We start from the raw sequence: 23,663 nt of genomic DNA on the forward strand, positions 1-23,663 counted from the left end.
GTTCGTCGGCAACCGGCGGCAACCTGTCAGAATGTAGAAGTGCTCCGCTTGAGAGAAATCCAGAGAACGCAGGCCTGTAAACTTTGGTTCCGACCACATTAGTTCCCAAGCAAAATATAAGAAGTTGATTATTGCTGTGCGGGTTTTCCCTATCATTTATGACGAGATCATTCACAGTGATGTGTAATTTGTTAAGATGTCGCGCAACACTATTTTACAGGCGCTAGAACGCTCGTTGTTCAGCGGGTATGCAATTCATTCTTACTTCCACATTTAAACGATTTCATGAGGTTAATTTATTCCCTACTTCTGGTCAGTCTATCCATCAACATGCTTGTTTGATTTGCGGCCTCTTTAAATACAGTTTAAAAAAAGAAAAAACATTTGATCTACGTCAGAGCGGCAGCGCGTCCACAAAGATTTCTACAGCGTCGTTGGCAGGATGGCAAGAGCGAATTTTGACGCTCTCGCCGGCGGCGGTGTGAACGCACAGTAAGAAGACCCCGGCAAACAGAAAGTGTGCCCGAACGACTTATTTCATTGGAGGCAACAAGATTTGCAAGAATACTTTTCTGTTTCTTATGGAGTGTGTTTCCAGAAACACCAAAGTTTGTCGTTTTGTGTTCATTCTAAGAACACACACACATTATCTCATGTTTAGACCTTCCCATACCTACCTATTGTTCTTAACTGTCGTTTTAGTTGTAATCGTTAGCATCGTATCACTTGCCAAAAAAAAAAACATTACTATAATGGGCTTTTAGATGGTAATGTTAGCATCTTTATTATTAGTAGTGGACTGCATTTATATATAGCGCTTTTATCCAAAGCGCTTTACATTTTTGCCTCACATTCACCCATTCATACACCAAAGGCGATGTCAGCCATGTAAGGCGCCATCCAGCTCGTTGGGAGCAGCTGGGGTTAGGTGTCTTCCTCATGGACACTTCGACACTTGGTCAAGTGGAACTGGCGATTGAACAACGAACCTTCTGGTTTGTAGACAACCTACATGAACCACTGAGCCACTGCCGCCCCAGTAGTATGGGGTCGGATTTTTCCCGTTGCGTCTGTCGTTACTAGCAACCATGCAGCTTTACAGGGGGTGTGGCTTATCTAAATGAGATGTAAATGAGCCCTATTGTCACTCCCAGCAGGTGAGAACAGGTGAGAACTGCAAAACTTCAGAGGCTGTTTTCTCTCGTTTACACTTTTCTAAAGGCCTCCATTCAGATGGCCACAACTTCTCCAAATATTATCAGATTTCCATGTTACACATTGTTGGAAAGCTTGGAGACTACACTTTCAGAATCTGTGAATAACTCAAAATGCCCCAGAACCGACTTGTGTCCCTACTTTCCGTGACTGGTCACAAATGTTCTTGGAACATATTTTTTAGCTGGGCTGTCCAATCACTTGTCATATAGTGACACTTTTAAACAGCCAATCACTTTACAATGATTAAAATCATTTATTCATATAAAGAATAATTCTCTTACACTCAGAAATGTCACATTATTTAAACAAAATGGGCTTGTGAATGGTGTTTCGTGTGGACTTTCCACACCTCCTCTCCTTTCTGATTCACACATCTCTGTTTATGTAAATTCTGACAGGTCAGATTCATTTAATCTAAACAGACATGATCAGAGTGATATCAAATATGTAAATATGTTTTTTTGTTTTGTTGTATTAAGCACTTAAGAGATAATGTGCAAAATTAGCCTGCTTCCATGTTGAAAATGCCCGTTATAAATTAAATCAGCTTTACTTTATGTCATTTTATTAGAGGAGCATTCCCAGATTATTACCATGGAACCTTAATAAAGTGCCTTTTGACCCTGTGAAGCCACCCGGAGTAGAAGAGGACGTTATTGCCATGGTGTCCGCTCTCACCACAGATGCCTCCCTGTGAAGTTTGGAGGCGCGGTTGGGATCTGGAACACAGAGGATGAGGTGAATCGTGTGTGTGAGAGAGAGAGAGTCTCATTCAGCAGCTAAATGTATTGTTAATGTGTAGTATTGTTACTCACCTGTCCTGCGTTCATGAGCAGCGCCATCTCAGTGGGCTGGTAAACGTGACTCCGGAAGGGCATGGCGGGCCGGATCAATCCGTTATGATAACCTCCTGCCTGCAGAACTACAAACACCACAATATATATGATTACATAACACAAAGGGAAATTAAAAAATAATAGGAAATCTGAATATAATAATAATAATCAGAATAAGGCTGAAAGAAAAAATATTAATTATTTAAATATATGGGCAATTAAATTGTTTTTCCCCAGAAAACAAACATTCCCCTAATGTTCCCATCTGGTTGCCATTTGGTTATTTTTGTAACCTTAAACAAACCTTCCCAAAACGTGCAGGAAGGTTTTTGTGCAAACCTAAAGATAATCTATACAGAACGTTCTCTAATGGTTATTTTTTAGTTGTATTATAACCATAAATGAACCTTCCCAAAACATTGCAGGAAGGTTTTTCTACCAACCTAAAGATAACCTATACAGAACGTTATCTAATGGTTATTTTTTAGTTGTATTATAACCATAAATTAACCTTCCCAAAACATTGCAGGAAGGTTTTTCTACCAACCTAAAGATAACCTATACAGAACGTTATCTAATGGTTATTTTTTAGTTGTATTATAACTATAAATGAACCTTTCCAAAACATTGCAGGAAGGTTTTTCTACCAACCTGAAGATAACCTATACAAAATGTTCACTAATGGTTATTTAGTTTTGTTTTATATCCACTATCTAACCTTCCCAAAACGCTGTTAAAATCAACCCACCTGCGCTGTGCTCCTCTACAGTGTACGCCTGACTCTCTGTGAACGGAGCTCTGGGATTGGTCGGCCGCTCATCGTCATGGTAACTTTGCGCCGTTGGGGGCTGAGGGGTGTCATAGTAGTTCTGGCCGGCGTCTGCGTTCCTCTGATTGGACGGACGCAAACACAGGTGCGTTTCTGGGATGGCGTGAAATAGCAACAGTATCCAACCCTCGGTCACCAAGGCGACCGCTAATGCCGGCTCATCCCAATCCTTCGCCACGGTCATGATGCCAGCGTTGCCGTAGAGATAGAGACCCAGCCAGGCGACCCAAAGGAGAAGCGAGGAGAGACACGAGAGGAAAAGCCAAACGGCGTTACACCTCCATTTCATCCTCTTCCTGCTCGAATCTTCTCGATTGCTTCCTCCGCACAACACCACGGCCAAGGACAACACTGTTGCAGCCAAAAGTAACACCAGAGCGTAGCTACACACCAACACAAAGTCTAAAGGCAGGTAATCGCAGGCTGGATGTCCCTCACGGACCACTGTAAGGAGCAGCCATTCTCCAGCGATGATGCCTTGCACCACAGTGAGTGCAACAGCCAATCCGGCGAGAGAACTCCCGGCTGGGCTCCGCCTCCCTCCGACCAGCTTCTTCAGCCGCACTCCTTGCATCAATAGACACGAAAAACACACCGCAAACAGCGCCCCCCACAGGCCACGCCGCACCATGCAGAGCACCTCGCCACGCCCCACCAAAAACACCAGCGATAGGCTGAAGAGGCCGACCGTTCCGGCCAATAGGAGGAGGAGGGGCCCAACGCCACATCGCTTTTCTGGTTCCGTTACCATTTTCAGCTTGGCTAAAAGAATGACGGTCAGGATCAAAGCCGAAATGGTACCGCCGCACGCTATTGCCTCCAGTACGACGCCCCACACCGACTCCAGGTCGCACAGAACCCTGTAGGGCGGGTCCACTGTGGCGCCACAGCCATGAGGAGGGGGCGGGTCCTCGAGAGCGCAGCAGCCAATCAGAGAGAGAATGATGATGAGGGTGGGCCTTAAAGCCATGGCTGTGAGAGAAAGAGAAAAGCTGAATGTATTTATTCCATTCATTTAGTGGGACAGTATTTCAAAAAAAGACATGAAATGGACTAACCAGCTCTGAGATGAATCACAACATCAAAGTAACTATGAAAAATTCACAATTTTTGTTTTTAAGGGAATATTGCAGTATTTATATTAAATTAGTCATCTGTGCCCATTATTTATTTTATTCATATGCCGTCACAATCTTTAATCAAAACAACTTCCCCTTCCTCTTCTAAGGGCCTGCTTACAGCTGGCATTAAAGGGATAGTTCACCCAAAAATGAGAATATGATGTTTATCTGCTGACCCCCAGGCCATCCAACATGTGTGTGTTTGTTTCTTCAGGAGAACACAAATGAAGTTTTTTAACTCAACCGTTGCTCTTATAATGCATGTCAATGGGGTGTATTGCTATGAGATTAAAAAACACAGACATTCAAATCCATATTAAACCCTGCAGCTAGTGGCGACACATTGATGTCTTAAGACACGAAACGATCGGTTTCTGCGAGAAACACAACAATATATATATTTTTTTAGCAATGGCGCTTAGAATACTAGATGAAATTCGTCTGATATGAGGTGAAAAATAACAAATACTGTTGGGTTTCTTGCAGAAACTGAACGTTTCGTGTCTTAAGACATGTGAGTTAAAAATCGTCGTGTTCTACTGAAGAAACAAACACACCTACATCTTGGATGCTCTGGGGGTCAGCAGATAAACATCACATTCTCATTTTGGGGTGAACTACCCCTTTAAGATGCGTTTTGGTCGATCGGATCACAAGTACAGGTCCTTCTCAAAAAATTAGCATATTGTGATAAAGTTCATTATTTTCCATAATGTAATGATAAAAATTAAACTTTCATATATTTTAGATTCATTGCACACCAACTGAAATATTTCAGGTCTTTTATTGTTTTAATACTGATGATTTTGGCATACAGCTCATGAAAACCCCAAAAATTAGCATATCATGAAAAGGTTCTCTAAACGAGCGATTAACCTCATCATCTGAATCAACTAATTAACTCTAAACACCTGCAACAGATTCCTGAGGCTTTTAAAAACTCCCAGCCTGGTTCATTACTCAAAACCGCAATCATGGGTAAGACTGCCAAACTGACTGCTGTCCAGAAGGCCATCATTGACACCCTCAAGCGAGAGGGGAAGACACAGAAAGACATTTCTGAACGAATAGGCTGTTCCCAGAGTGCTGTATCAAGGCACCTCAGTGGGAAGTCTGTGGGAAGGAAAAAGTGTGGCAAAAATCGCTGCACAACGAGAAGAGGTGAGCGGACCCTGAGGAAGATTGTGGAGAAGGACCGATTCCAGACCTTGGGGGACCTGCGGGAGCAGTGGACTGAGTCTGGAGTAGAAACATCCAGAGCCACCGTGCACAGGCATGTGCAGGAAATGGGCTACAGGTGCCGCATTCCCCGGGTCAAGACACTTTTGGGCTACAGAGAATCAGCACGCGACTGTTGCTCAGTGGTCCAAAGTACTTTTTTCGGATGAAAACAAATTGTGCATGTCATTCGGAAACCAAGGTGCCAGAGTCTGGAGGAAGACTGGGGAGAAGGAAATGCCAAAATGCCTGAAGTCCAGTGTCAAGTGCCCACAGTCAGTGATGGTCTGGGGTGCCATGTCAGCTGCTGGTGTTGGTCCGCTGTGTTTTATCAAGGGCAGGGTCAGCGCAGCGAGCTATCAGGAGATTTTGGAGCACTTCATGCTTCCATCTGCTGAAAAGCTTTATGGAGATGAAGATTTGGTTTTTCAGCACGACCTGGCACCTGCTCACAGTGCCAAAACCACTGGTAAATGGTTTACTGACCATGGTATTACTGTGCTCAATTGGCCTGCCATCTCTCCTGACCTGAACCCCAGAGAGAATCTGTGGGATATTGTGAAGAGAAAGTTGAGAGACGCAAGACCCAACACTCTGGATGAGCTTAAGGCCGCTATCGAAGCATCCTGGGCCTCCATAACACCTCAGCAGAGCCACAGGCTGATTGCCCCCATGCCACGCCGCACTGAAGCAGTCATTCCCGACCAAGTATTGAGTGCATAACTGAACATAATTATTTGAAGGTTGACTTTTTTTGTATTAAAAACACTTTTCTTTTATTGGTCGGATGAAATATGCTAATTTTTTGAGATTTTGATTTTCATGAGCTGTATGCCAAAATCATCAGTATTAAAACAATAAAAGACCTGAAATATTTCAGTTGGTGTGCAATGAATCTAAAATATATGAAAGTTTAATTTTTATCATTACATTATGGAAAATAATTAACTTTATCACAAAATGCAATTTTTTTGAGAAGGACCTGTATTCGAGGGAGACACATTCCCATTCACACCTGGTGTTTTAATCCGTCTCTTTTGTCCACTTTCAAACACTTCTGTCCTGATTTCTTTGAGGGGAGGATCTATGGGCGGGTTAATGTTTGTGTTTTTTGTATGTCTACATTTGTTCTTGTTCGTGAAGCTGTTTAACTTGGATATATGTCACAACAGGGAAGAAAAGACTATCGCAAAAAAAAAAAAAAACCTTGTGGCAATGAATTGCGTAAAGCATTTGCTAATTAATCATTAATTCAAACAAAAAACGACACTATAGAGCATAAAACAACCAAATCACTGAATATAAACATAAAACAATATTGAGGTGCATTGCAAATTATTACATTATTAAATTCTGTAGACTCTTTAATTTTTATCGTTTATTGGATTGTGTAATTCTTTACCATGGTAAGAAATTATTTAAAAAATGAGTTACCTTGTTGCCTTAATTTTGAGTTCATTGATTGAAAAATGTAGTCAATACAATGAACATTTTTAAGAATCGACAACCTTTATTCAAATTAGGGTAATTGTGTGTGTTTTATTTGTGATGACACAGTAAACCAAATTGTGCTATTTTCATGATTTATCACATTTTTTTATGTGGTTCAGATACAATATTTTGAGTTTCTATTTATTAAACCAATTTCCTATATTGTATCAATTCTAATTTTTAATTTCAATCAACTCAAAATTTTAAGGCAACCAGGTTACTTACTTTTTTAAGTTAAACCAACAATATGTTTTTTACATTGTAGGAATTTTGATGCTAAATAGTAAAAATAAAATGAATGCACTATATGTGCTATAGGAACTCAAACTGGTTATTCATAAATCGATCTTAGGTTTAACACTGGTTTAGTTATTTTCCTTTCAACTAAATCACCTTGTGTTGGTTTGTTTTTCACAGGGACACAACAGTCCATATTTATTTTTATCTTATTGTCTGCAAGCGCAAGGCCACTCTTGTCCCTAGTCCTTTTACCTGGTTAAATAATGGTTGTGCTACTAAATTTTGCAGATGCATTTGCTCATCCTCTGCTGCTGAGTTGTTAAAGCTGAGTGTAAAGATGAGCTTCCACTTTGTCTCGCATCCTCTACCCCTTTTAAAACCCCGACAGTTGCTATGGCAACCAGAGGCACGCGTGGGCTGGCCTAGATGGAGCTGCACGCAATTTATATAGCCAGAAACACACACACACACACACACACACACACATCTTCAAAAACATACAACTTTAGGATCAAATTTATAGGAGTTATTTAAACACAGCAAAATCACAAAGACAAAACCAGTATATAAACCACTGACAGATATGATAGGTGATACTCACCTTACCAGTTCAGATTGTGTTTTATATAAAAGCCTTGAAGCACTAGTCGATGTGTATTTATTAGTGCTGGAGCGTTTCTACACGCATTCCCACGATCCAAATCTCTTCTTATCGTGTTGTGGGAATAATCCTGAAAAACACACTCTCGTGCGCTGACATTGCAACCGAGCGTCGTGCTCAATAGTTGAAAATCTGTGACAGAAAATCCTGAAATTGTGCGGCAGACAGTTTCACACCTACACACTACACCTGTAAGAGAGCATCCTTCTTTCTTGATCTCTCTTCTTTCTCTCAGCCTCTTCTTAAGGCTCCTCTTGCTGTAGCTGCGCGCAGTGGAGAGTGTGATTCACGTCTGAGTGAATATAGCGCGCGCTGGACCGCTGTAGTCCATCCTCACTTGTCACATGCGTCTCTCTCTCTGAAGGGCTTCATTCGCAGAATTGTCACTGCTGTTGATGCAGAGCCTATAAATAAACCACAGCAAAACTCTTCAGGAATCATACTGCTCACACACTCACTGTCATGACGATCCAAACGCTCAAACTTCTGGCCTAAAGATCTCTGATTAGACCCCGACAGCTGACTGTCCACTTACACGGCCAGGTGTGTGTCCACGTGCAGTGACCTGAGGGAGTCTTATGTAAGAGAGATCCCAGTGCTTCAGGTCATAAGTGTACAGTACTGTAGTGTGTGTGTGTGATCGTGTCTCTTTAAGTAGCCTTCAGATAATCCCGTCCAGTGGTGCAGTGAGCCATCAGAGAATTAGAAACGTCTCCTCTCCCTTCATTATGTGTAGGTGTTATTCTAGTTTGAATATTTAACCAGTTATCAGAACAGTGAATTTTAATTAGGATCTGAGAGAGGACGTTTGATCATATTCCTAATGCCTAGGAAACATTGGCACACACACACACACATTGTGTTTTCATGTTTATTGAGGATTTTCCAAAGACAAAGATTTCTATACTGTACAAACTGTATATTCTCTCCCCTTATACTAACCCTACATCTAAACATACCCATCATACAATTTTCTGCATTTTCAAAAAACATCTCTTAGTGTGATTTAAAAGCTGTTTTCCTCACAGGACCAAAAAAGTCCCCAAAAGGACAAGGGTTACCGATATTGCCATCTTTATTTTGTCCCCATTATGAAGGGTTTACTTGGGCCACACACACACACACCACACACACACCACACACACACACACACACACACACACACACACACACACAGAGAGAGATATGCGTCAGCACACCGTAACGCAGGACTCCAGATTAGTGCTTGATGAAGATTAGGTTAAGCTGCATTCAGATGACTTGCGAAAGTGCTCTCATGCAGGATAACTTGAAAGCTGAGTGTTTTAAATACAGTGGCCGTAAGACCATACTTGTTTTGTATAATGCATACTCAGCTAACACAGGGAATGTTTAAACTCTGGCTAACGTTCTGGTAAGGCTCTCTCGAAGTTATGAACAAACGTTCTTCCTGTGACGTTACTCTTTGTTATATTGCAGGCATTTGCTAAAATCTATTTAAGTTCATTATTTTTTCTCATTAATGTACACGGCACCCCATTCTGACAGACAAACACAGAATTGGTGACATTTTTGCAGATTTATTAAAAAAGAAAATCTGAAATATTACACAGTCCAAAGTATTCCGACCCTTTGCTCAGTATTTAGTAGAAGCACCTTTTTGATCTAATGCAGCCCATGAGTCTTTTTGGGAAAGATACGACATGTTTTTCACACCTGGATTTGGGGATCCTCTCCAGTTCTGTCAGGCTGAATGGTAAACGTTGGTGGACAAACATTTTCAGGTCTCTCCAGAGATGCTCAATTGGGTTTAAGTCAGGGCTCTGGCTGGGCCATTCAAGACTAGTCACAGAGTTGTTGTGAAGCCGCTCCTTCGTTATTTTAGTTGTGTGCTTAGGGTCATTGTCTTGTTGGAAGGTGAACCTTCAGCCTAGTCTGAGGTCTTGAGCACTCTGGAGTAGGGTTGGGCATCGTTTTGATTTGAACGATTCTGATTCCGATTCCGATTCCGATTCTTACTTTCGATACCGGTTCTTTTCGATTCTCGATTCTGATTCTTTGAGGGGTGGAGTCAAAACATGTCACATCGATATTCAAAGCTATTTTCAATACCACGGGGGAAAAACGCTGCATATACTGTCAATTAGATATTTTTTTATATAATTATTATTTTTTTGTCTGTCTTTTGAAAGTCTCCTATATAAACATTGATCAATTACTATTAAAATTCTCCCACAAATATTTGCTAACTCAATGTATTTTTTACAACGGGGTAATTGTGTTGCATAGCAAAGACGACTAAACAGTAATTAAATAAGAACAAATAAACATATTACAAAAAATAGCACAAATAAATAAAATAGAATAAAATATATAAATGAAATAGACTGCTTTATTTTTTCAGGTAGGTCTAACATTCAGGTAAGAAACTGAATTAAAAAATGCAAAGTGGCTAATTAAATTTAAAATAACATTGGATAATGTTTTTTGCAGAAAATTAAATAGTTTCACAAAAAAACCATTAAAGTTACACACGTTTATCAGTCAAGAGCAGTGTGATCGTTTGTCTTTTTGTAGTTTGACTTTAAATAACAAATAACTGCGGTCCCTTTAAGAACTGCCGCACTCATGGATCCTGAACACTGTTCCTGTTACTCATTCTTCATTTCTTCCTGAATTGTTTACGACGGTGTTTACATTAATACTCTTCAAAATGTGCACTGACAATTTGGTTGATTGTATTTGACTAATAATAAGCTGGAAAAAGAAGCAAATATTTGCACTTGTATGTCAGAGGGGGCTTTATTACGGTGTGTGTGTGTGTGTGTGTGTGTGTGTGTGCGCGCTTCAGATGTGAGCCTGAAATCTGAGGGATTCGTAGAATTATGTGCAATCCCGCGCGAAATTCAGACCGATCACACACACTAACACGCTGTCGTAAGGAAAAGTCCAGCAGAACGCGCGTTCACCGTATAACCGGGCTGAGTGAGAATATGCGGCTGCGCGTCAACTCGCTGTCGGTCAGAGAGGAGAGGAGAGCAGCTGGGATTGATACTGTAGAAACTGAGCAGGCTATCGTATCTTTTCAGATATTTCAGTATCTATATTTTTGACAACAATGGAATCGTTATTTTTTAAACGGTTCCAAGTTGGAACCAGTTCTCGATGCCCAACCCTACTCTGGAGAAGGTTTTTGCCTAGGATGTCCCTGTACTTGGCCGCATTCATCTTTCTCTCAATTGCAACCAGTCGTCCTGTCCCTGCAGCTGATAAACACCCCCACAGCATGATGCTGCCACCCCCATGCTTCACTGTTGGGACTGTATTGGACAGGTGATGAGCAGTGCCTGTTTCCTCCACACATGCCGCTTATAATTAAGGCCAAAAAGTTCTATCTTGGTCTCATCAGACAAGATAATTTCTCACCATCTTGGAGTCCTTCAGGTGTTTTTTTTTAGCAAACTTTCATGTATCTTGCACTGTAGAGAGGCTTCTGTCGGGGCATTCTTCCATAAAGCCCCGGCTGGTGGAGGGCTGCAGTGATGGTTGACTTTCTACAACTTTCTCCCATCTCCTGACTGCATCTGTGGAGCTCAGCCACAGTGATCTTTGGGTTCTTCTTTACCTCTCTCACCAAGGCTCTTCTCCCCCGATAGCTCAGTTTGCCCGGACGGCCAGCTCTAGGAAGGGTTCTGGTCGTCCAAACGTCTTCCATTTAAGGATTTTGGAGGCCACTGTGCTCTTAGGAACCTTAAGTGCAGCAGAAATGTTTTGTAACCTTGGCCAGATCTGTGCCTTGCCACAATTCTGTCTCTGAGCTCTTCTGGCAGTTCCCTTGACCTCATGATTCTCATTTGCTCTGACATGCACTGTGAGCTGTAAGGTCTTATATAGACAGGTGTGTGGCTTTCCTAAATAAAGTCCAATCAGTTTAATCAAACACAGCTGGACTCAAATGAAGGTGTAGAACCATCTCAAGGATGATCAGAAGAAATGGACAGCACCTGAAGTAAGTATATGAGTGTCACAGCAAAGGGTCTGAATACTTGGGTCTGAAAGGGTCTGAAGGGCCATGTGAGATTTCAGTTTTTCTTTTTTAATAAATCTGCACAAATGTCAACAATTCTGTGTTTTTCTGTCAATATGAATATTTGAAGGGGGTCTGAATACTTTCCATACCCACTGGTTTAAAAACACTATAGTATTTACTAGAGTAATTTTACTATAATATACTATAGTATTTTTTCATGGCCTCGTGATATTCAGCCATATCACACTAGTACTCACATGATATTGCTCATATATATAAAATAAATATTAAATAATTACAAAGATTATTCATTGTTTTGTTCTAAAATAATTGCTTCATACTCTCTCAGTAATTCAAACAAAACTCTCATGTCAGGTCAAGTCAAGCTTTAGTGTCTTCATTCTCCTGCACAGTGGAAAATGCAGTGATGTAGAGTCACAGTAAGAGGATGAAGCCCTGAGGCGCTGACTGAACACCGTTGAATTAGAGCGCTCTTCTGCACTCATGCACAAACACACTCAAAACAAAAATGTCAATAGGTAAAAATCTTTCATTTTATTTTTTTACCCCAGATCCTCTTTTCTCTCAATGCACTGCAAGCCTGTATCCACCAATGGAGACCAGTTTATGAGTGGAAGCCACACAAAATTTCTTTGGTCCACCCTGTACTGAATATTTAGATAAAAATTATAGATATGGACTTTATCAAATTGAGATTATGTAGGTACAAGGGAGGTTTCATTCGTTGCTGTTTCATTTATAAGCCACTAGACAGCGTCCTAGTATATGTTTTTATTTTTGAGTTATCATGTATTCCCCACGCCAACACAAGGCTGTATTTCAATGAACGCCAATTTATGAATAGTGGGCAACCTAAATCTTCCTTTAAATGTATCATTGGTCCACACAGTTATTGAATATTAATAAAACAGAGATACAGAAGTGGACTTATGTAAGTCAAGTACTAAAGGCACATGTAAGTGATATATATTTTGAAAACTATGATTTATTTTTATTTATTTTTTTGTCAAACATTTTCACAGTCAAAAATATTGATTATATTTTAAAGCAGTGAAATCAGTTACATACACCGTAAATGTAAGTAAAGTAGATCAGAGTAACTGCATTTGGTACATTAACAAATAAAATTGATTAGACATGATTGGGGAGACACATTTAAAAAACAATATTTATGAGTAACATTGACTGTTTTTATGAGTAAAATAAACTTTGATCGTATGGGTAATATTTTTATTATAAACTTTTAATTTCCTCTAAACCTTTTTAAGATAGTCCACACTCCTCGTATCAGCACTTCTACCGGAAGGGCGTGTGCACGTCGACCAGAGTGAGAGAGCAAATGCATGCCAATCAGTGTGCTTTGCTCTACTTTAGGGAAGTCTTCAGGACTTCACGAAATCAACAGTGTCACTAAAGAAGTGTGTTTTTGGTTATCTGGACAAGACAAACCTGTTCAGCCTGTTCACATTTCTTCATTTACTGCTACAAACTGATAGTGGTCAGATAAGTATGATTTAAACAATGCCAATGCAATTCCACTAACGCCAACATCTTTTCCGAGTCTATTCAGAAGAATGTTGTGGTCGATCGAATGCAGTGGTAAGATCGAGTAACACTAATAGAGAGATACAACCATGATCAGATGATAAGAGTGAATCATTTGTAACTGAGGAGAGGGTCTAAATCCTGTCTGGAAAACCTCACAAGATCCCATTTCTTTCACAAAAAACAAAAACAAAAAAAAAAGGAACATAGTTGTGAGGACACTGCCTTTTCTAGAAAGGGTAGATTTGAGATCTAACTGTTATTAATTATGTAGGATCAAGTTGTGTTTTTTTAATAAGAGATTTAATAATAGCCAGCTTAAATATCCTAATGAAATTAGGGGGACTTAATGGTATTAAGGAAAGGATCTATGACCTCTGAAAGTATCTCTTTTAGTAGCATGACTGTAGGGTCAAGCATACGTGTTATTTATTTTGATGATTTAACAAGTTTAGCCAATTCTTCTCCTCCTATAGCAGTGAATGAGGGTAATTTTTCCTCAGTGACAATAGGCTTTGCAGACCTTTAGATTAAGAACATTTCATTTTTAAAAATATAATCAACTAAACAAAACACTGAAATAAACATACAGCTCTGGAAAAAATGAAAAGACCACTTAACATTGAGAAAGCCATGTTAAGTGGTCACTTAATTTTTTTCAGAGCTGTATGTGTGCAACAATAGCAGCAAGTAGTAAGATGTATATTTAGCTTGACAACATTACAAGATCCTGCAGTTCATTATACATGTTACAACAAGAAAAGATAAATATCCATATGAGCATAAAGACACTGTATGGTGTTATTTTTCTTTGAATTGGAAAGTCCCGTAATGTCCAAAAGATGGTAAAGTTTTCTTTTGGTTTTTCAGATTTCCTTTACATCAGAACAAGCTACATGCGTCTGTGCACGTAGATGAGGCTTTTACAGCTTGGGCAGCGATGCTCTACGTCCTTGCAGGATTTCACACAGAACGGAATAAGACAACATGGCCAGATCCTGAACAGAAAAACAAAAAACAGAAAAAAATAGTGTTGAAAATGTTCTTTTCTTCTGACATACTTTTGTGGTAAGTGGTTCTTCATCAGTTCAATCAGCAAATAAACATCCAAATAAATAACTCCTTTTCTATAATTTTCCTTTTGTACCATAACGCAATTTAAAGAGTAAGAGTCCAAAATAATTCTCAGCGATGAGTCTGCCTTTACATAACTGTTCTGTAAGCTGGTCTCTGCTATATGACTGTCTGCATAACCTGTAGTTTTCACGAAAGCCCCGGAGCTGTCAGAAGTCTGCCGGGTGACGTGTTTTGTCTCATCTGACAGACAGCTGACAAATAAACATACTTTTTTTTTTTTTTTGTTCTGGTTACACCTGGAAGTGGTATGTAACAATGTTTACTCAGACATTGTAACAATAGAAAAAAGGGTTGAAAACTTAGAGAGTACACTTTCATGACTAAAACTCTCTTTAAGTACACTTAATTTAATAATGCACTCTAAAAAATGCTGGGTTAAAAACAACCCAAGTTGGGTTGAAAATGCACCGACCCAACAATTGAGTTGTTTTAACCCAATGGTTGAGTTGTTTTAACCCAGTGGTTGAGTTGTTTTAACCCAGTGGTTGGGTTAAATGTTGCTTAAGACAACCCAATTGCTGGGTAAGAACAACTCAACCATTGGGTTAAAACAACCCAATTGTTGGGTCGGTGCATTTTCAACCCAACTTGGGTTGTTTTTAACCCAGCATTTTTTAGAGTGTGTAAAATTAAAAGTTAACCGCGGCTCGCATCTTCAGCTGTTAGATCAGCATTAAAGAACATCTCAACTGTTAAATAACAGATATAAGATTACAATAATATCAGATTTATCTTATTTTCTATAAACACAAAAAATATACTTAAGAGATTTACTTTTGCTATGATGAATAAATGTTCAGTGATATCTTCCAATGATTTTTTATTTTGGCGCAATTTGTTCTCTAAATAGTGTTGATATGTCAACTAGTAGATACACAAAGTTTCATCATGGCTGGAAAAGTTGTGCCCTACGCAACCCTACACATATTTTTGATGTGTTTACTAATGAACAGCACAAATACAGGACTTAATAATTGTAACTAGTGTGTTTTTTTGATATTATATTTAAATTTAATATATTTTAAATGTACTAAATTGCAACTTCATCATTATAAACATGAAAATACCAAATATGTTTAAATATATGATATAAAAAGTTTAATTATATGTCTGAATCAGATTTTGTCCCAGAAATCTATACATGAGAATTTGGTGAACTTCCTTACCCTAATATGCCAAGACTTCCAACAATGACCCACACCAGCGTTCCATTAATGTATGACGTCTCCGTGACGATCTGCTGCTGACAGCAAGGACATTTCATCTGCCCAGGGAGTTCTGACAGCCGTGGTGGAATAATTAACACCGCTATAGAAGAGGAAAAAATAGGTAAAATTTATGAAAAATACATATAATATATGATCATAAACCTCCTAATATTCTCTACAGGTCCATTATGTGCATGCTGAAACCTTCTAGTGTTTGAACACATAAATCTCTGCTCACCAGGTGCTGACTGGACCACGTGAGTCACGGTGGGCTGTTGGACGGGCTGTTGGTTGTAAACTATTACTGGAGCTAAAAGAGAAAACATACAGAGATAATGGAAAATGTATCCTGTAAACTTTAGCTTTTCATTTTATAGCTTTACACTGAAGCGTGGCAGTTAAACAGAAAGTCCCACAACTGAAGACATTGACACTCACCAACAGCAGGCATACTTGATGAATGGACCACTTGAGTTACGGTGGATGAAGTCATGGGTGGTGGTGCTGCGCAACAAGACATAAGGGGTTTAAAAGTCAGAACTGACAAGGCCTAAGTTTCCCCAAGTTCCAAACTGCATTTAATTTAAAAAAAATGTTTGGTCATATTATCTATGGAAGCTCATTTCCACCACATAAGAAAAAATAAATAATACTTTGGTAATAATTCATAATTCCCAGATAGCAAGCAACAATTGAAACTGCCTAACTAAAGGAAACACTGATCACCATAATGGTGACTAAACATGTTCAATAACACATCAACATCTAAACCTCTGTTATTTCTCAATAAGAGATTTATTCACTTCTTTTATCTTCAGTTAATTTCAGGCTGTCTTCAAAAAATGTCCAACATTGATGGTGGTGGGTGCAAACGTGCTGATGATTCAATGCCATTAACATTGAAACATTAACATTGATTACTTATCTCATTGAACTTATCTCATTATGAATTTTGACATAATTATTGGCTTCTGTTTTGATCTAAATTCTTTTCAGATTTAGTGTCGGACATCTCAGATGGCATACTATAAAATCAACCTCTTCTTCCACCAAGATTTCTTTATATGTTACGAATAAAATATGCAAATGGAAATTTTAATCATGGATTTAATTGCTTATCACTTTTGACCAATAGGTGGCGCTATTACAAAATTAATATGGTGTGGTCAGTGTGAGGTGATAATGGTGTGGTCAGTGTGCGTTATTCGAGATTGGTTTGGTCTATCAAAAAGCTTTTAATAACTTTTTGCCAACATGGTCTGAAGAAGATGTGAGATAATGTTGGGGAAATTGGACATAACGTCTAGGACGAGTTAAAAAAAAGTAGGTTTTATTCATGACGGAATATGACCCCATACTATAGGGTGCAAATTTGAACAGTTGGTTGCACTAGAACGATTGAGTTAGAGACTCCAAATTTACTGTTTTTAATGTTCAGACTGCCCTCTATCTGTGCCAAATTTTACTACTATTTAACGTACGGAAGCAGAAGAAGAGCAATGATGGATACAATACTATACACATCCGGTGCTTGGCCCCTAATTATATTTATATTTAAAAGGGATAGTTCACTGTCAAGTAATCCTAGGTGTATATGGCATTCTTCTTTCAGACGAATAAAAGTTGAGTTATATTAAAAATGTCCTGGCTCTTCCAAGCTTTATATTGGCAGGGATTGTTGCTGTTTTTGAAGTCCATAAAAATGCATCTGTCCATCAAATAACTACGACAGATGCATTTTTATGGACTTCAAAAACAGAGCAATTATTACTGCTATTATAAAGCTTGGATTAGCCAATATTTTTTTTAATATAACGCCAACTGTATTCGTCTGAAAGAAGATTGCCATATACACCTAAGATGGCTTGAGGGAGAGTAAATCATTTCTAATTTTCATTTTTGGGTGAACTGTCCCTTTAAGGCAAACAATGCAGGTAAACAGAAGAATATGTCATGTCATTATGAATAAAAACGAGTTTTTTTTTTTTTTCCTTTCCTATGTTTAGAAAGTGGCGGCAGTGTTTTGGAATGCTGTAAGGTCTACTGCATTTTTGATATTGCATTGGTGCAGAAACATTCCAGTTTCCCTCTAAACTACACAGTAAACATCAGCCCTCACCTATGAAAGATGACTGGACTGTTTGGGATATGCTGGATGCCATGACTGACATCTGTGGGGGCTGTGGATTGTATGAGACCAATGGAACTGCAAAAAATATTATTAAAGCACTGTTGTTACCAATGACCAATAGTCTCTGAACTGAATATCAGAGTGAGGCTCCGCTAACCTGGTTGTGTTTGATAGGAAACCTGCTGCGTATGGTAAGGAATGTTGGTCTGGACCATCGCCGGTCCAGGATATGGAGGGGGGAACTGTTGTTTATCCATTATCAACAGTCTGTGAATGAGAAATGAGAAAACAATGCTATAATGGTATGTTCTACAATATAAAACCTTGCTGTAAGAAAATGGCCAAATTCTGACAGTAACCTTTTCCAATAAAACAGGAATATACTGTAGAAAACTGTATAGTAAATAATAGTAAAACTATTACCAGTCTGGGTAATATTTGTCACCATTATGGTTAAGTGTTTGATTTAGTTGGGCTCTTAACTATAATGTTCGGTTTTCTGTGGCTGCTGTGACAGTGAGTTTATAAGCACATTTGTCACGACAAAAGGAAGTTAATGAAGTGTGATTGTACAGCAAGAGAGCCAAGATATTAAAAGCATTTCGTACATAAAACACTTTGAACTCCTGCATAACTTAGACACACACAGACGTCAACAAGCAGCATATGAATCTCAATAATGATGAAAATCAAGTTTCATGTTGCCATGCATGCTAGATGCCAGCATACTACAAAATTACCAGCGTGCACTGAATCATGAATAAGTTATGCAGCTGAATGGTATTTTTTCCCGTCATTGTTGAGGTTAATTTGCTGATCTGTATGTCTAAATTATGTATTTTTAAATTCTAGCTGATTGCTAGTTTTAAAAAAAAAAAAACACTGTCAAAGCAGCAAGAGAAAAAACAGGCTTTAAAAAAATGTCGGTTTAAGAGCCCAACTAAAGCAAACATGGATAATCATAATGGTTCCTTCACACAAAACAATTTTAATTAAAAATCAACATCTAAACTTGTAATGTTTAATGGTAAACTGTTAATTCTTAATAAGAGCTTTTGTGTGTCAAATGACAGAAATAAAGTAAAACTGCAGGAAGTCCTTTGTAGTTTAACCCACTACTTGTTAACACCAGGTGTTCATCACTAACAATCACTTACATATTCACTTAAGTTTCTCACTGCAACACTGCCTCAATGTTACTCTTCACTGTGGACACTACAGGATTTTTACAGTGCTTCCAGTATTTTATCATTAATTTACATGTCAATATTTTACAACAAAGCAACAATAAATATAACTAATAAACTGACTGCTGCCTTTGAAGTCACAAATCAGGAAGCAATGAACAAGTTGGACTGCACAGTTTCTTGAAGTGACATCAATTGTTCTCAGTGATGAATCACAACAGCATTTATAGGTGACTGGGTCTAAAACACTTTGGAAATCAAACAGGTTCACGTCAGTTGTACTATTGAGATTAACAGGAATGCCAACGGAAAGCTTTTGCCACGTATCCTGTGATGAATGTGAAAATCAAAGCAGTTATTAGTTAAGTATTTTGCTGCACCTTCCAGCATTAACACATACATTTGTTTTTCCCAGAGTTATTTTAGTGGACATTAACTATCAGCTTTATCCGCTTATATTTCTCAATACTTTTATCTATCAAATATAATATAGCAAGTATTATATAATATAGCTTTTCTCATGATTTTTTTAAACAAAATATTTTACTGCAAAAAGTGTGCTGTGAGTCTTCCTTCAAATGCAGCTTTTTTTAATATTTTGTATTTAATGTCATGACTGCTATTCGCTTTTAAATATGACTTTATTGTCCATTGTGTAACCATGTTAGCATGAGTTCTGAAAGAAGAGCCCCTGATCAGCCAGTTTGGTAACATTTAATCTGTCAGGAGTTCATGTTCCTGGTGACAGATGAGTCTGTGGAATATGTGTTTGGAAAAAGTGATAGAATCTAGGTCTAGTCATGCCACATCAAAACTACCCCGATTTGACTTGTAAAAACATACCCGTAGAACGTCATATCTAAGAGCTTTCACTCAACATGACCTCTGTTCCACCTGACTGTTACAGATTCACTTTGCCATTGATAGTGTTGCCATAGAAATGTATAACTCCATACCCAACCATGCATTCACCAACTTAAACTATGCCTTAATGAGGAAAAAGTACATACTTCTGAGTGTGTAGCAGAGGAGTAGGTAAGCTGGACATACTACTTCGTCATCATTGCAAGAGAGGATTTGTGAAGGGACGCAACTGACGCTATAGGTCACATGATAATGGCAACATAGCGGATGTATATAGAACATATTTTTTCGCATATTTATCCTAAATACGAAAATTAGTGTGTTCCAAATTGTAGTATGTTGATATAAGTATCCCTAGATTGTTTATTGTTTCTGGTGGCAATTCTGAAAGCAGATCCAAGCACTCTCACATGGATAATATTGCCCACAACCCATTGCGTTTGATTTGAACTAGTATAAACAAATGAAAATGCTGCGTCTGAAATAGCAAACTTGGTAGGTACAGAATTTTGGTTTCCTCATCTCATAATTACGTTAATTATGACACGTTTTAAACGTAGCATCTGTGTCAAACATTCTGAAAGTGATAACGTTTTAACAACTGCAAAGGCAACAATTACTGACACAGTAACTAACTAATGGACAAATGGCAATGAATAGAAAAGTATACTAAGATGATCACTTTAGATCACATTTGACAAGTTCAGCCATCATAAAACACAGGTCAGAGTTTTAAAATAAGGTTTTAATATTACTATTATAATTATCCAAGGACTTCATATAACAACCTGTATATGTATCCAAACATCACAAAGTGGCTGTGGAAGCAGCTGTGGAATCTTTTTCAATCTTAATCACCCAAACTTATAATATAACACATACCTGCAGTCGGTGGAGAACTGTGGAAATTCTGATGCCCTTCCCTATAAAGACACTCGGACAGATAGAGAGACTATCAGGATAGGCACTGGAATGGCAGAAATTAGGGGTGGAGCTGAAAGCTGATGCCAGTCAGAAGCTTGTGATATTTAAACTTAATTTCCTGATTGAATGATCAGAGGGAATGTTGACAAAAGTCCTGTATTTCCAGTACTAACACCTCCTCCAATGCACTATCTCCATCCCAACCATGCGAATATGCATCAATTTATCCAGTTTTACTCAGTCCCAGACTGTCAAACTTTTATATTCTCTTAAATAATTGACATAAACACATTAAAAAGACTTTAACTGTGTGCCGTACATAGTACAGATAACCCCCATGCAAAAGGTTTAGTTTTAGCCTGTAATGTACATGATGTTTGTTATACATGTATCCTAGCAGCAAATAAACACTTGTAATTGGACAGTACGCCTGGACAATGAAACTAGAAATATCATTAATGGATGCGAAGACAATAATGTATTTGTCTTTGTGGGTTTTATTCTGCTTTCCTATAGGACAATCTCATAAAAGCCTCGCATTCTAACTCTTCAATAACATTTCTATAAAGTAGTGAAGTACAATGAGCTGATTTTTTCCTCCAGGCAGTAAGGACAGATAATGTTCCTGCTGTTAAGCACAGAAATACACAAATCATTTGCCAGGAAACTGCTTGATTTTGAAAGTGATGTTTTGTGTAAGCTGTGCTTTATAACGCTATACAATCTGTCTGTGCAGTAGTGATCTCAGGACCTGAGTCTGTGCAGTAGTGACCTCAGGACCGGAGTCTGAGCAGTAGTGACCTCAGGACCGGAGTCTGAGCAGTAGTGATCTCGGGACCAGAGTCTGTACAGTAGTGATCTTAGGACCAGAGTCTGAACAGTAGTTACCTCAGGACCGGAGTCTGAGCAGTAGTGATCTCGGGACCGGAGTCTGTGCAGTAGTGATCTCAGGACCGGAGGCTGTGCAGTAGTGACCTCAGGACCGGAGTCTGAGCAGTAGTGACCTCTGGACCGGAGTCTGTGCAGTAGTGACCTCGGGACCGGAGTCTGCAGTAGTGACCTCGGGACCGGAGTCTGTGCAGTAGTGACCTCGGGACCGGAGTCTGCAGTAGTGACCTCGGGACCGGAGTCTGTGCAGTAGTGATCTCGGGACCTGAGTCTGAACAGTAGTGACCTCAGGACCGGAGTCTCAGCAGTAGTGATCTCGGGACCAGAGTCTTTGCAGTAGTGATCTCAGGCCCGGAGTCTGAGCAGTAGTGACCTCGGGACCAGAGTCTGTGCAGTAGTGATGTCAGGACCTGAGTCTGAGCACTAGTGACCTCAGGACCGGAGTCTAAGCAGTAGTGATCTTGGGACCAGAGTCTGTGCAGTAGTGATCTCAGGACCGGAGTCTGAACAGTAGTGACCTCAGGACCGGAGTCTGAGCAGTAGTGATCTCGGGACCAGAGTCTGAACAGTAGTGACCTCAGGCCCGGAGTCTGAGCAGTAGTGACCTCGGGACCAGAGTCTGTGCAGTAGTGATGTCAGGACCTGAGTCTGAGCAGTAGTGATCTCGGGACCAGAGTCTGTACAGTAGTGATCTTAGGACCAGAGTCTGAACAGTAGTGACCTCAGGACCGGAGTCTGAGCAGTAGTGATCTCGGGACCGGAGTCTGTGCAGTAGTGATCTCAGGACCGGAGGCTGTGCAGTAGTGACCTCAGGACCGGAGTCTGAGCAGTAGTGACCTCTGGACCGGAGTCTGTGCAGTAGTGACCTCGGGACCGGAGTCTGCAGTAGTGACCTCGGGACCGGAGTCTGTGCAGTAGTGACCTCGGGACCGGAGTCTGCAGTAGTGACCTCGGGACCGGAGTCTGTGCAGTAGTGATCTCGGGACCTGAGTCTGAACAGTAGTGACCTCAGGACCGGAGTCTCAGCAGTAGTGATCTCGGGACCAGAGTCTGTGCAGTAGTGATCTCAGGCCCGGAGTCTGAGCAGTAGTGACCTCGGGACCAGAGTCTGTGCAGTAGTGACGTCAGGACCTGAGTCTGAGCACTAGTGACCTCAGGACCGGAGTCTAAGCAGTAGTGATCTCGGGACCAGAGTCTGTGCAGTAGTGATCTCAGGACCGGAGTCTGAACAGTAGTGACCTCAGGACCGGAGTCTGAGCAGTAGTGATCTCGGGACCAGAGTCTGTGCAGTAGTGATCTCAGGACCGGAGTCTGAACAGTAGTGACCTCAGGCCCGGAGTCTGAGCAGTAGTGACCTCGGGACCAGAGTCTGTGCAGTAGTGATGTCAGGACCTGAGTCTGAGCAGTAGTGACCTCAAGACCGGAGTCTGTGCAGTAGTGATCTTAAGACTGGAGTCTGTGCAGTAGTGATCTCAGGTACCGGAGTCTGAGCAGTAGTGACCTCAGGACCGGAGTCTGTGCAGTAGTGACCTCAGGACCGAAGTCTGTGCAGTAGTGACCTCAGGATCGGAGTCTGAGCAGTAGGGACCTCAGGACCGGAGTCTGAGCAGTAGTGACCTCAGGAAAGAAGTCTGAGCAGTAGTGACCTCAGGACCTGAGTCTGAGCAGTAGTGACCTCAGGACCCGAGTCTGAGCAGTAGTGACCTCAGGACCGGAGTCTGAGCAGTAGTGACCTCAAGACCGGAGTCTGAGCAGTAGTGACCTCAGGACCGGAGTCTAAGCAGTAGTGACCTCAGGACCGGAGTCTGAGCAGTAGTGACCTTAGGACCAGAGTCTGTGCAGTAGTGACCTTAGGAACGAAGTCTGAGCAGTAGTGACCTTAGGACCTGAGTCTGAGCAGTAGTGACCTTAGGACCAGAGTCTGAGCAGTAGTGACCTTAGGACCAGTGTCTGTGCAGTAGGGATCTCTGGACCGGAGTCTGTGCTGTAGTGATCTCGGGACCGGAGTCTGTACTGTAGTACTGGTAGATACAGCTGTCAATCATGATGTCACATCCCCTATGTTTATAGCATCAAATAACTAACTAAAACCAAACTAATAAAAAAAAAAAACTTGAAATGAAACCAGTGCGATA

The 23,663-nt window shown here is 40.1% G+C and overlaps 2 protein-coding genes and 1 long non-coding RNA gene across 5 annotated transcripts; 1 reads left to right on the forward strand and 2 right to left on the reverse strand.

Moving 5' to 3' along the window:
• Nucleotides 1-353: 353 nt before the first annotated feature.
• On the reverse strand, nt 354-8,259 carry gprc5bb (G protein-coupled receptor, class C, group 5, member Bb). 2 transcript variants are annotated; one of them, XM_067440760.1, is made up of 5 exons: nt 7,555-8,259; nt 7,206-7,385; nt 2,803-3,855; nt 2,034-2,140; nt 354-1,937 (listed from the first exon to the last, which is right to left on the reverse strand). In XM_067440760.1, the coding sequence occupies exons 3-5, from the start codon at nt 3,851-3,853 to the stop codon at nt 1,893-1,895; spliced, it is 1,203 nt and encodes a 400-aa protein (XP_067296861.1). In that variant the 5' UTR covers nt 3,854-3,855; nt 7,206-7,385; nt 7,555-8,259; the 3' UTR covers nt 354-1,892. The 2 variants fall into 2 exon arrangements, with proteins under 2 accessions (XP_067296861.1, XP_067296860.1); XM_067440759.1 differs by lacking the exon at nt 7,206-7,385 and having other exon boundaries at nt 7,555-8,257.
• Nucleotides 1,854-17,735, forward strand: LOC137072825 (uncharacterized). The gene is made up of 3 exons (XR_010904685.1): nt 1,854-1,956; nt 14,060-14,257; nt 17,541-17,735. It is a non-coding gene; the product is annotated as an uncharacterized lncRNA (long non-coding RNA).
• Nucleotides 12,721-21,358, reverse strand: si:ch211-202h22.7 (lipopolysaccharide-induced tumor necrosis factor-alpha factor homolog). 2 transcript variants are annotated; one of them, XM_067440768.1, is made up of 7 exons: nt 20,599-21,358; nt 17,823-17,932; nt 17,654-17,740; nt 15,973-16,038; nt 15,773-15,844; nt 15,493-15,634; nt 12,721-14,187 (listed from the first exon to the last, which is right to left on the reverse strand). In XM_067440768.1, the coding sequence occupies exons 2-7, from the start codon at nt 17,920-17,922 to the stop codon at nt 14,082-14,084; spliced, it is 573 nt and encodes a 190-aa protein (XP_067296869.1). In that variant the 5' UTR covers nt 17,923-17,932; nt 20,599-21,358; the 3' UTR covers nt 12,721-14,081. The 2 variants fall into 2 exon arrangements, with proteins under 2 accessions (XP_067296869.1, XP_067296870.1); XM_067440769.1 differs by lacking the exon at nt 20,599-21,358 and having other exon boundaries at nt 17,823-18,434.
• Between the last annotated feature and the right edge of the window lie 2,305 nt (nt 21,359-23,663).

Source organism: Pseudorasbora parva, chromosome 4 (genome assembly GCF_024679245.1).
Source record: "Pseudorasbora parva isolate DD20220531a chromosome 4, ASM2467924v1, whole genome shotgun sequence".
Classification (NCBI taxonomy): domain Eukaryota; kingdom Metazoa; phylum Chordata; class Actinopteri; order Cypriniformes; family Gobionidae; genus Pseudorasbora; species Pseudorasbora parva.

Bases quoted from the DNA above. Each gene is read 5' to 3' on its own strand.
- si:ch211-202h22.7 (XM_067440768.1), bottom strand. From the start codon at position 17,922: ATGGATAAACAACAGTTCCCCCCTCCATATCCTGGACCGGCGATGGTC. The intron at 15,845-15,972 runs GTGAGTGTCAAT...TTTCTCTTTTAG, and splicing joins ATCAAGTATGCCTGCTGTTG to CTCCAGTAATAGTTTACAAC. The intron at 14,188-15,492 runs GTAAGGAAGTTC...TTTTCTGTTCAG, and splicing joins GGAAGTCTTGGCATATTAGG to GATCTGGCCATGTTGTCTTA.
- gprc5bb (XM_067440760.1), bottom strand. From the start codon at position 3,853: ATGGCTTTAAGGCCCACCCTCATCATCATTCTCTCTCTGATTGGCTGC. The intron at 2,141-2,802 runs GTGGGTTGATTT...TGGTGTTTGTAG, and splicing joins TGTAGAGGAGCACAGCGCAG to TTCTGCAGGCAGGAGGTTAT. The intron at 1,938-2,033 runs GTGAGTAACAAT...TCTGTGTTCCAG, and splicing joins TGCTCATGAACGCAGGACAG to ATCCCAACCGCGCCTCCAAA.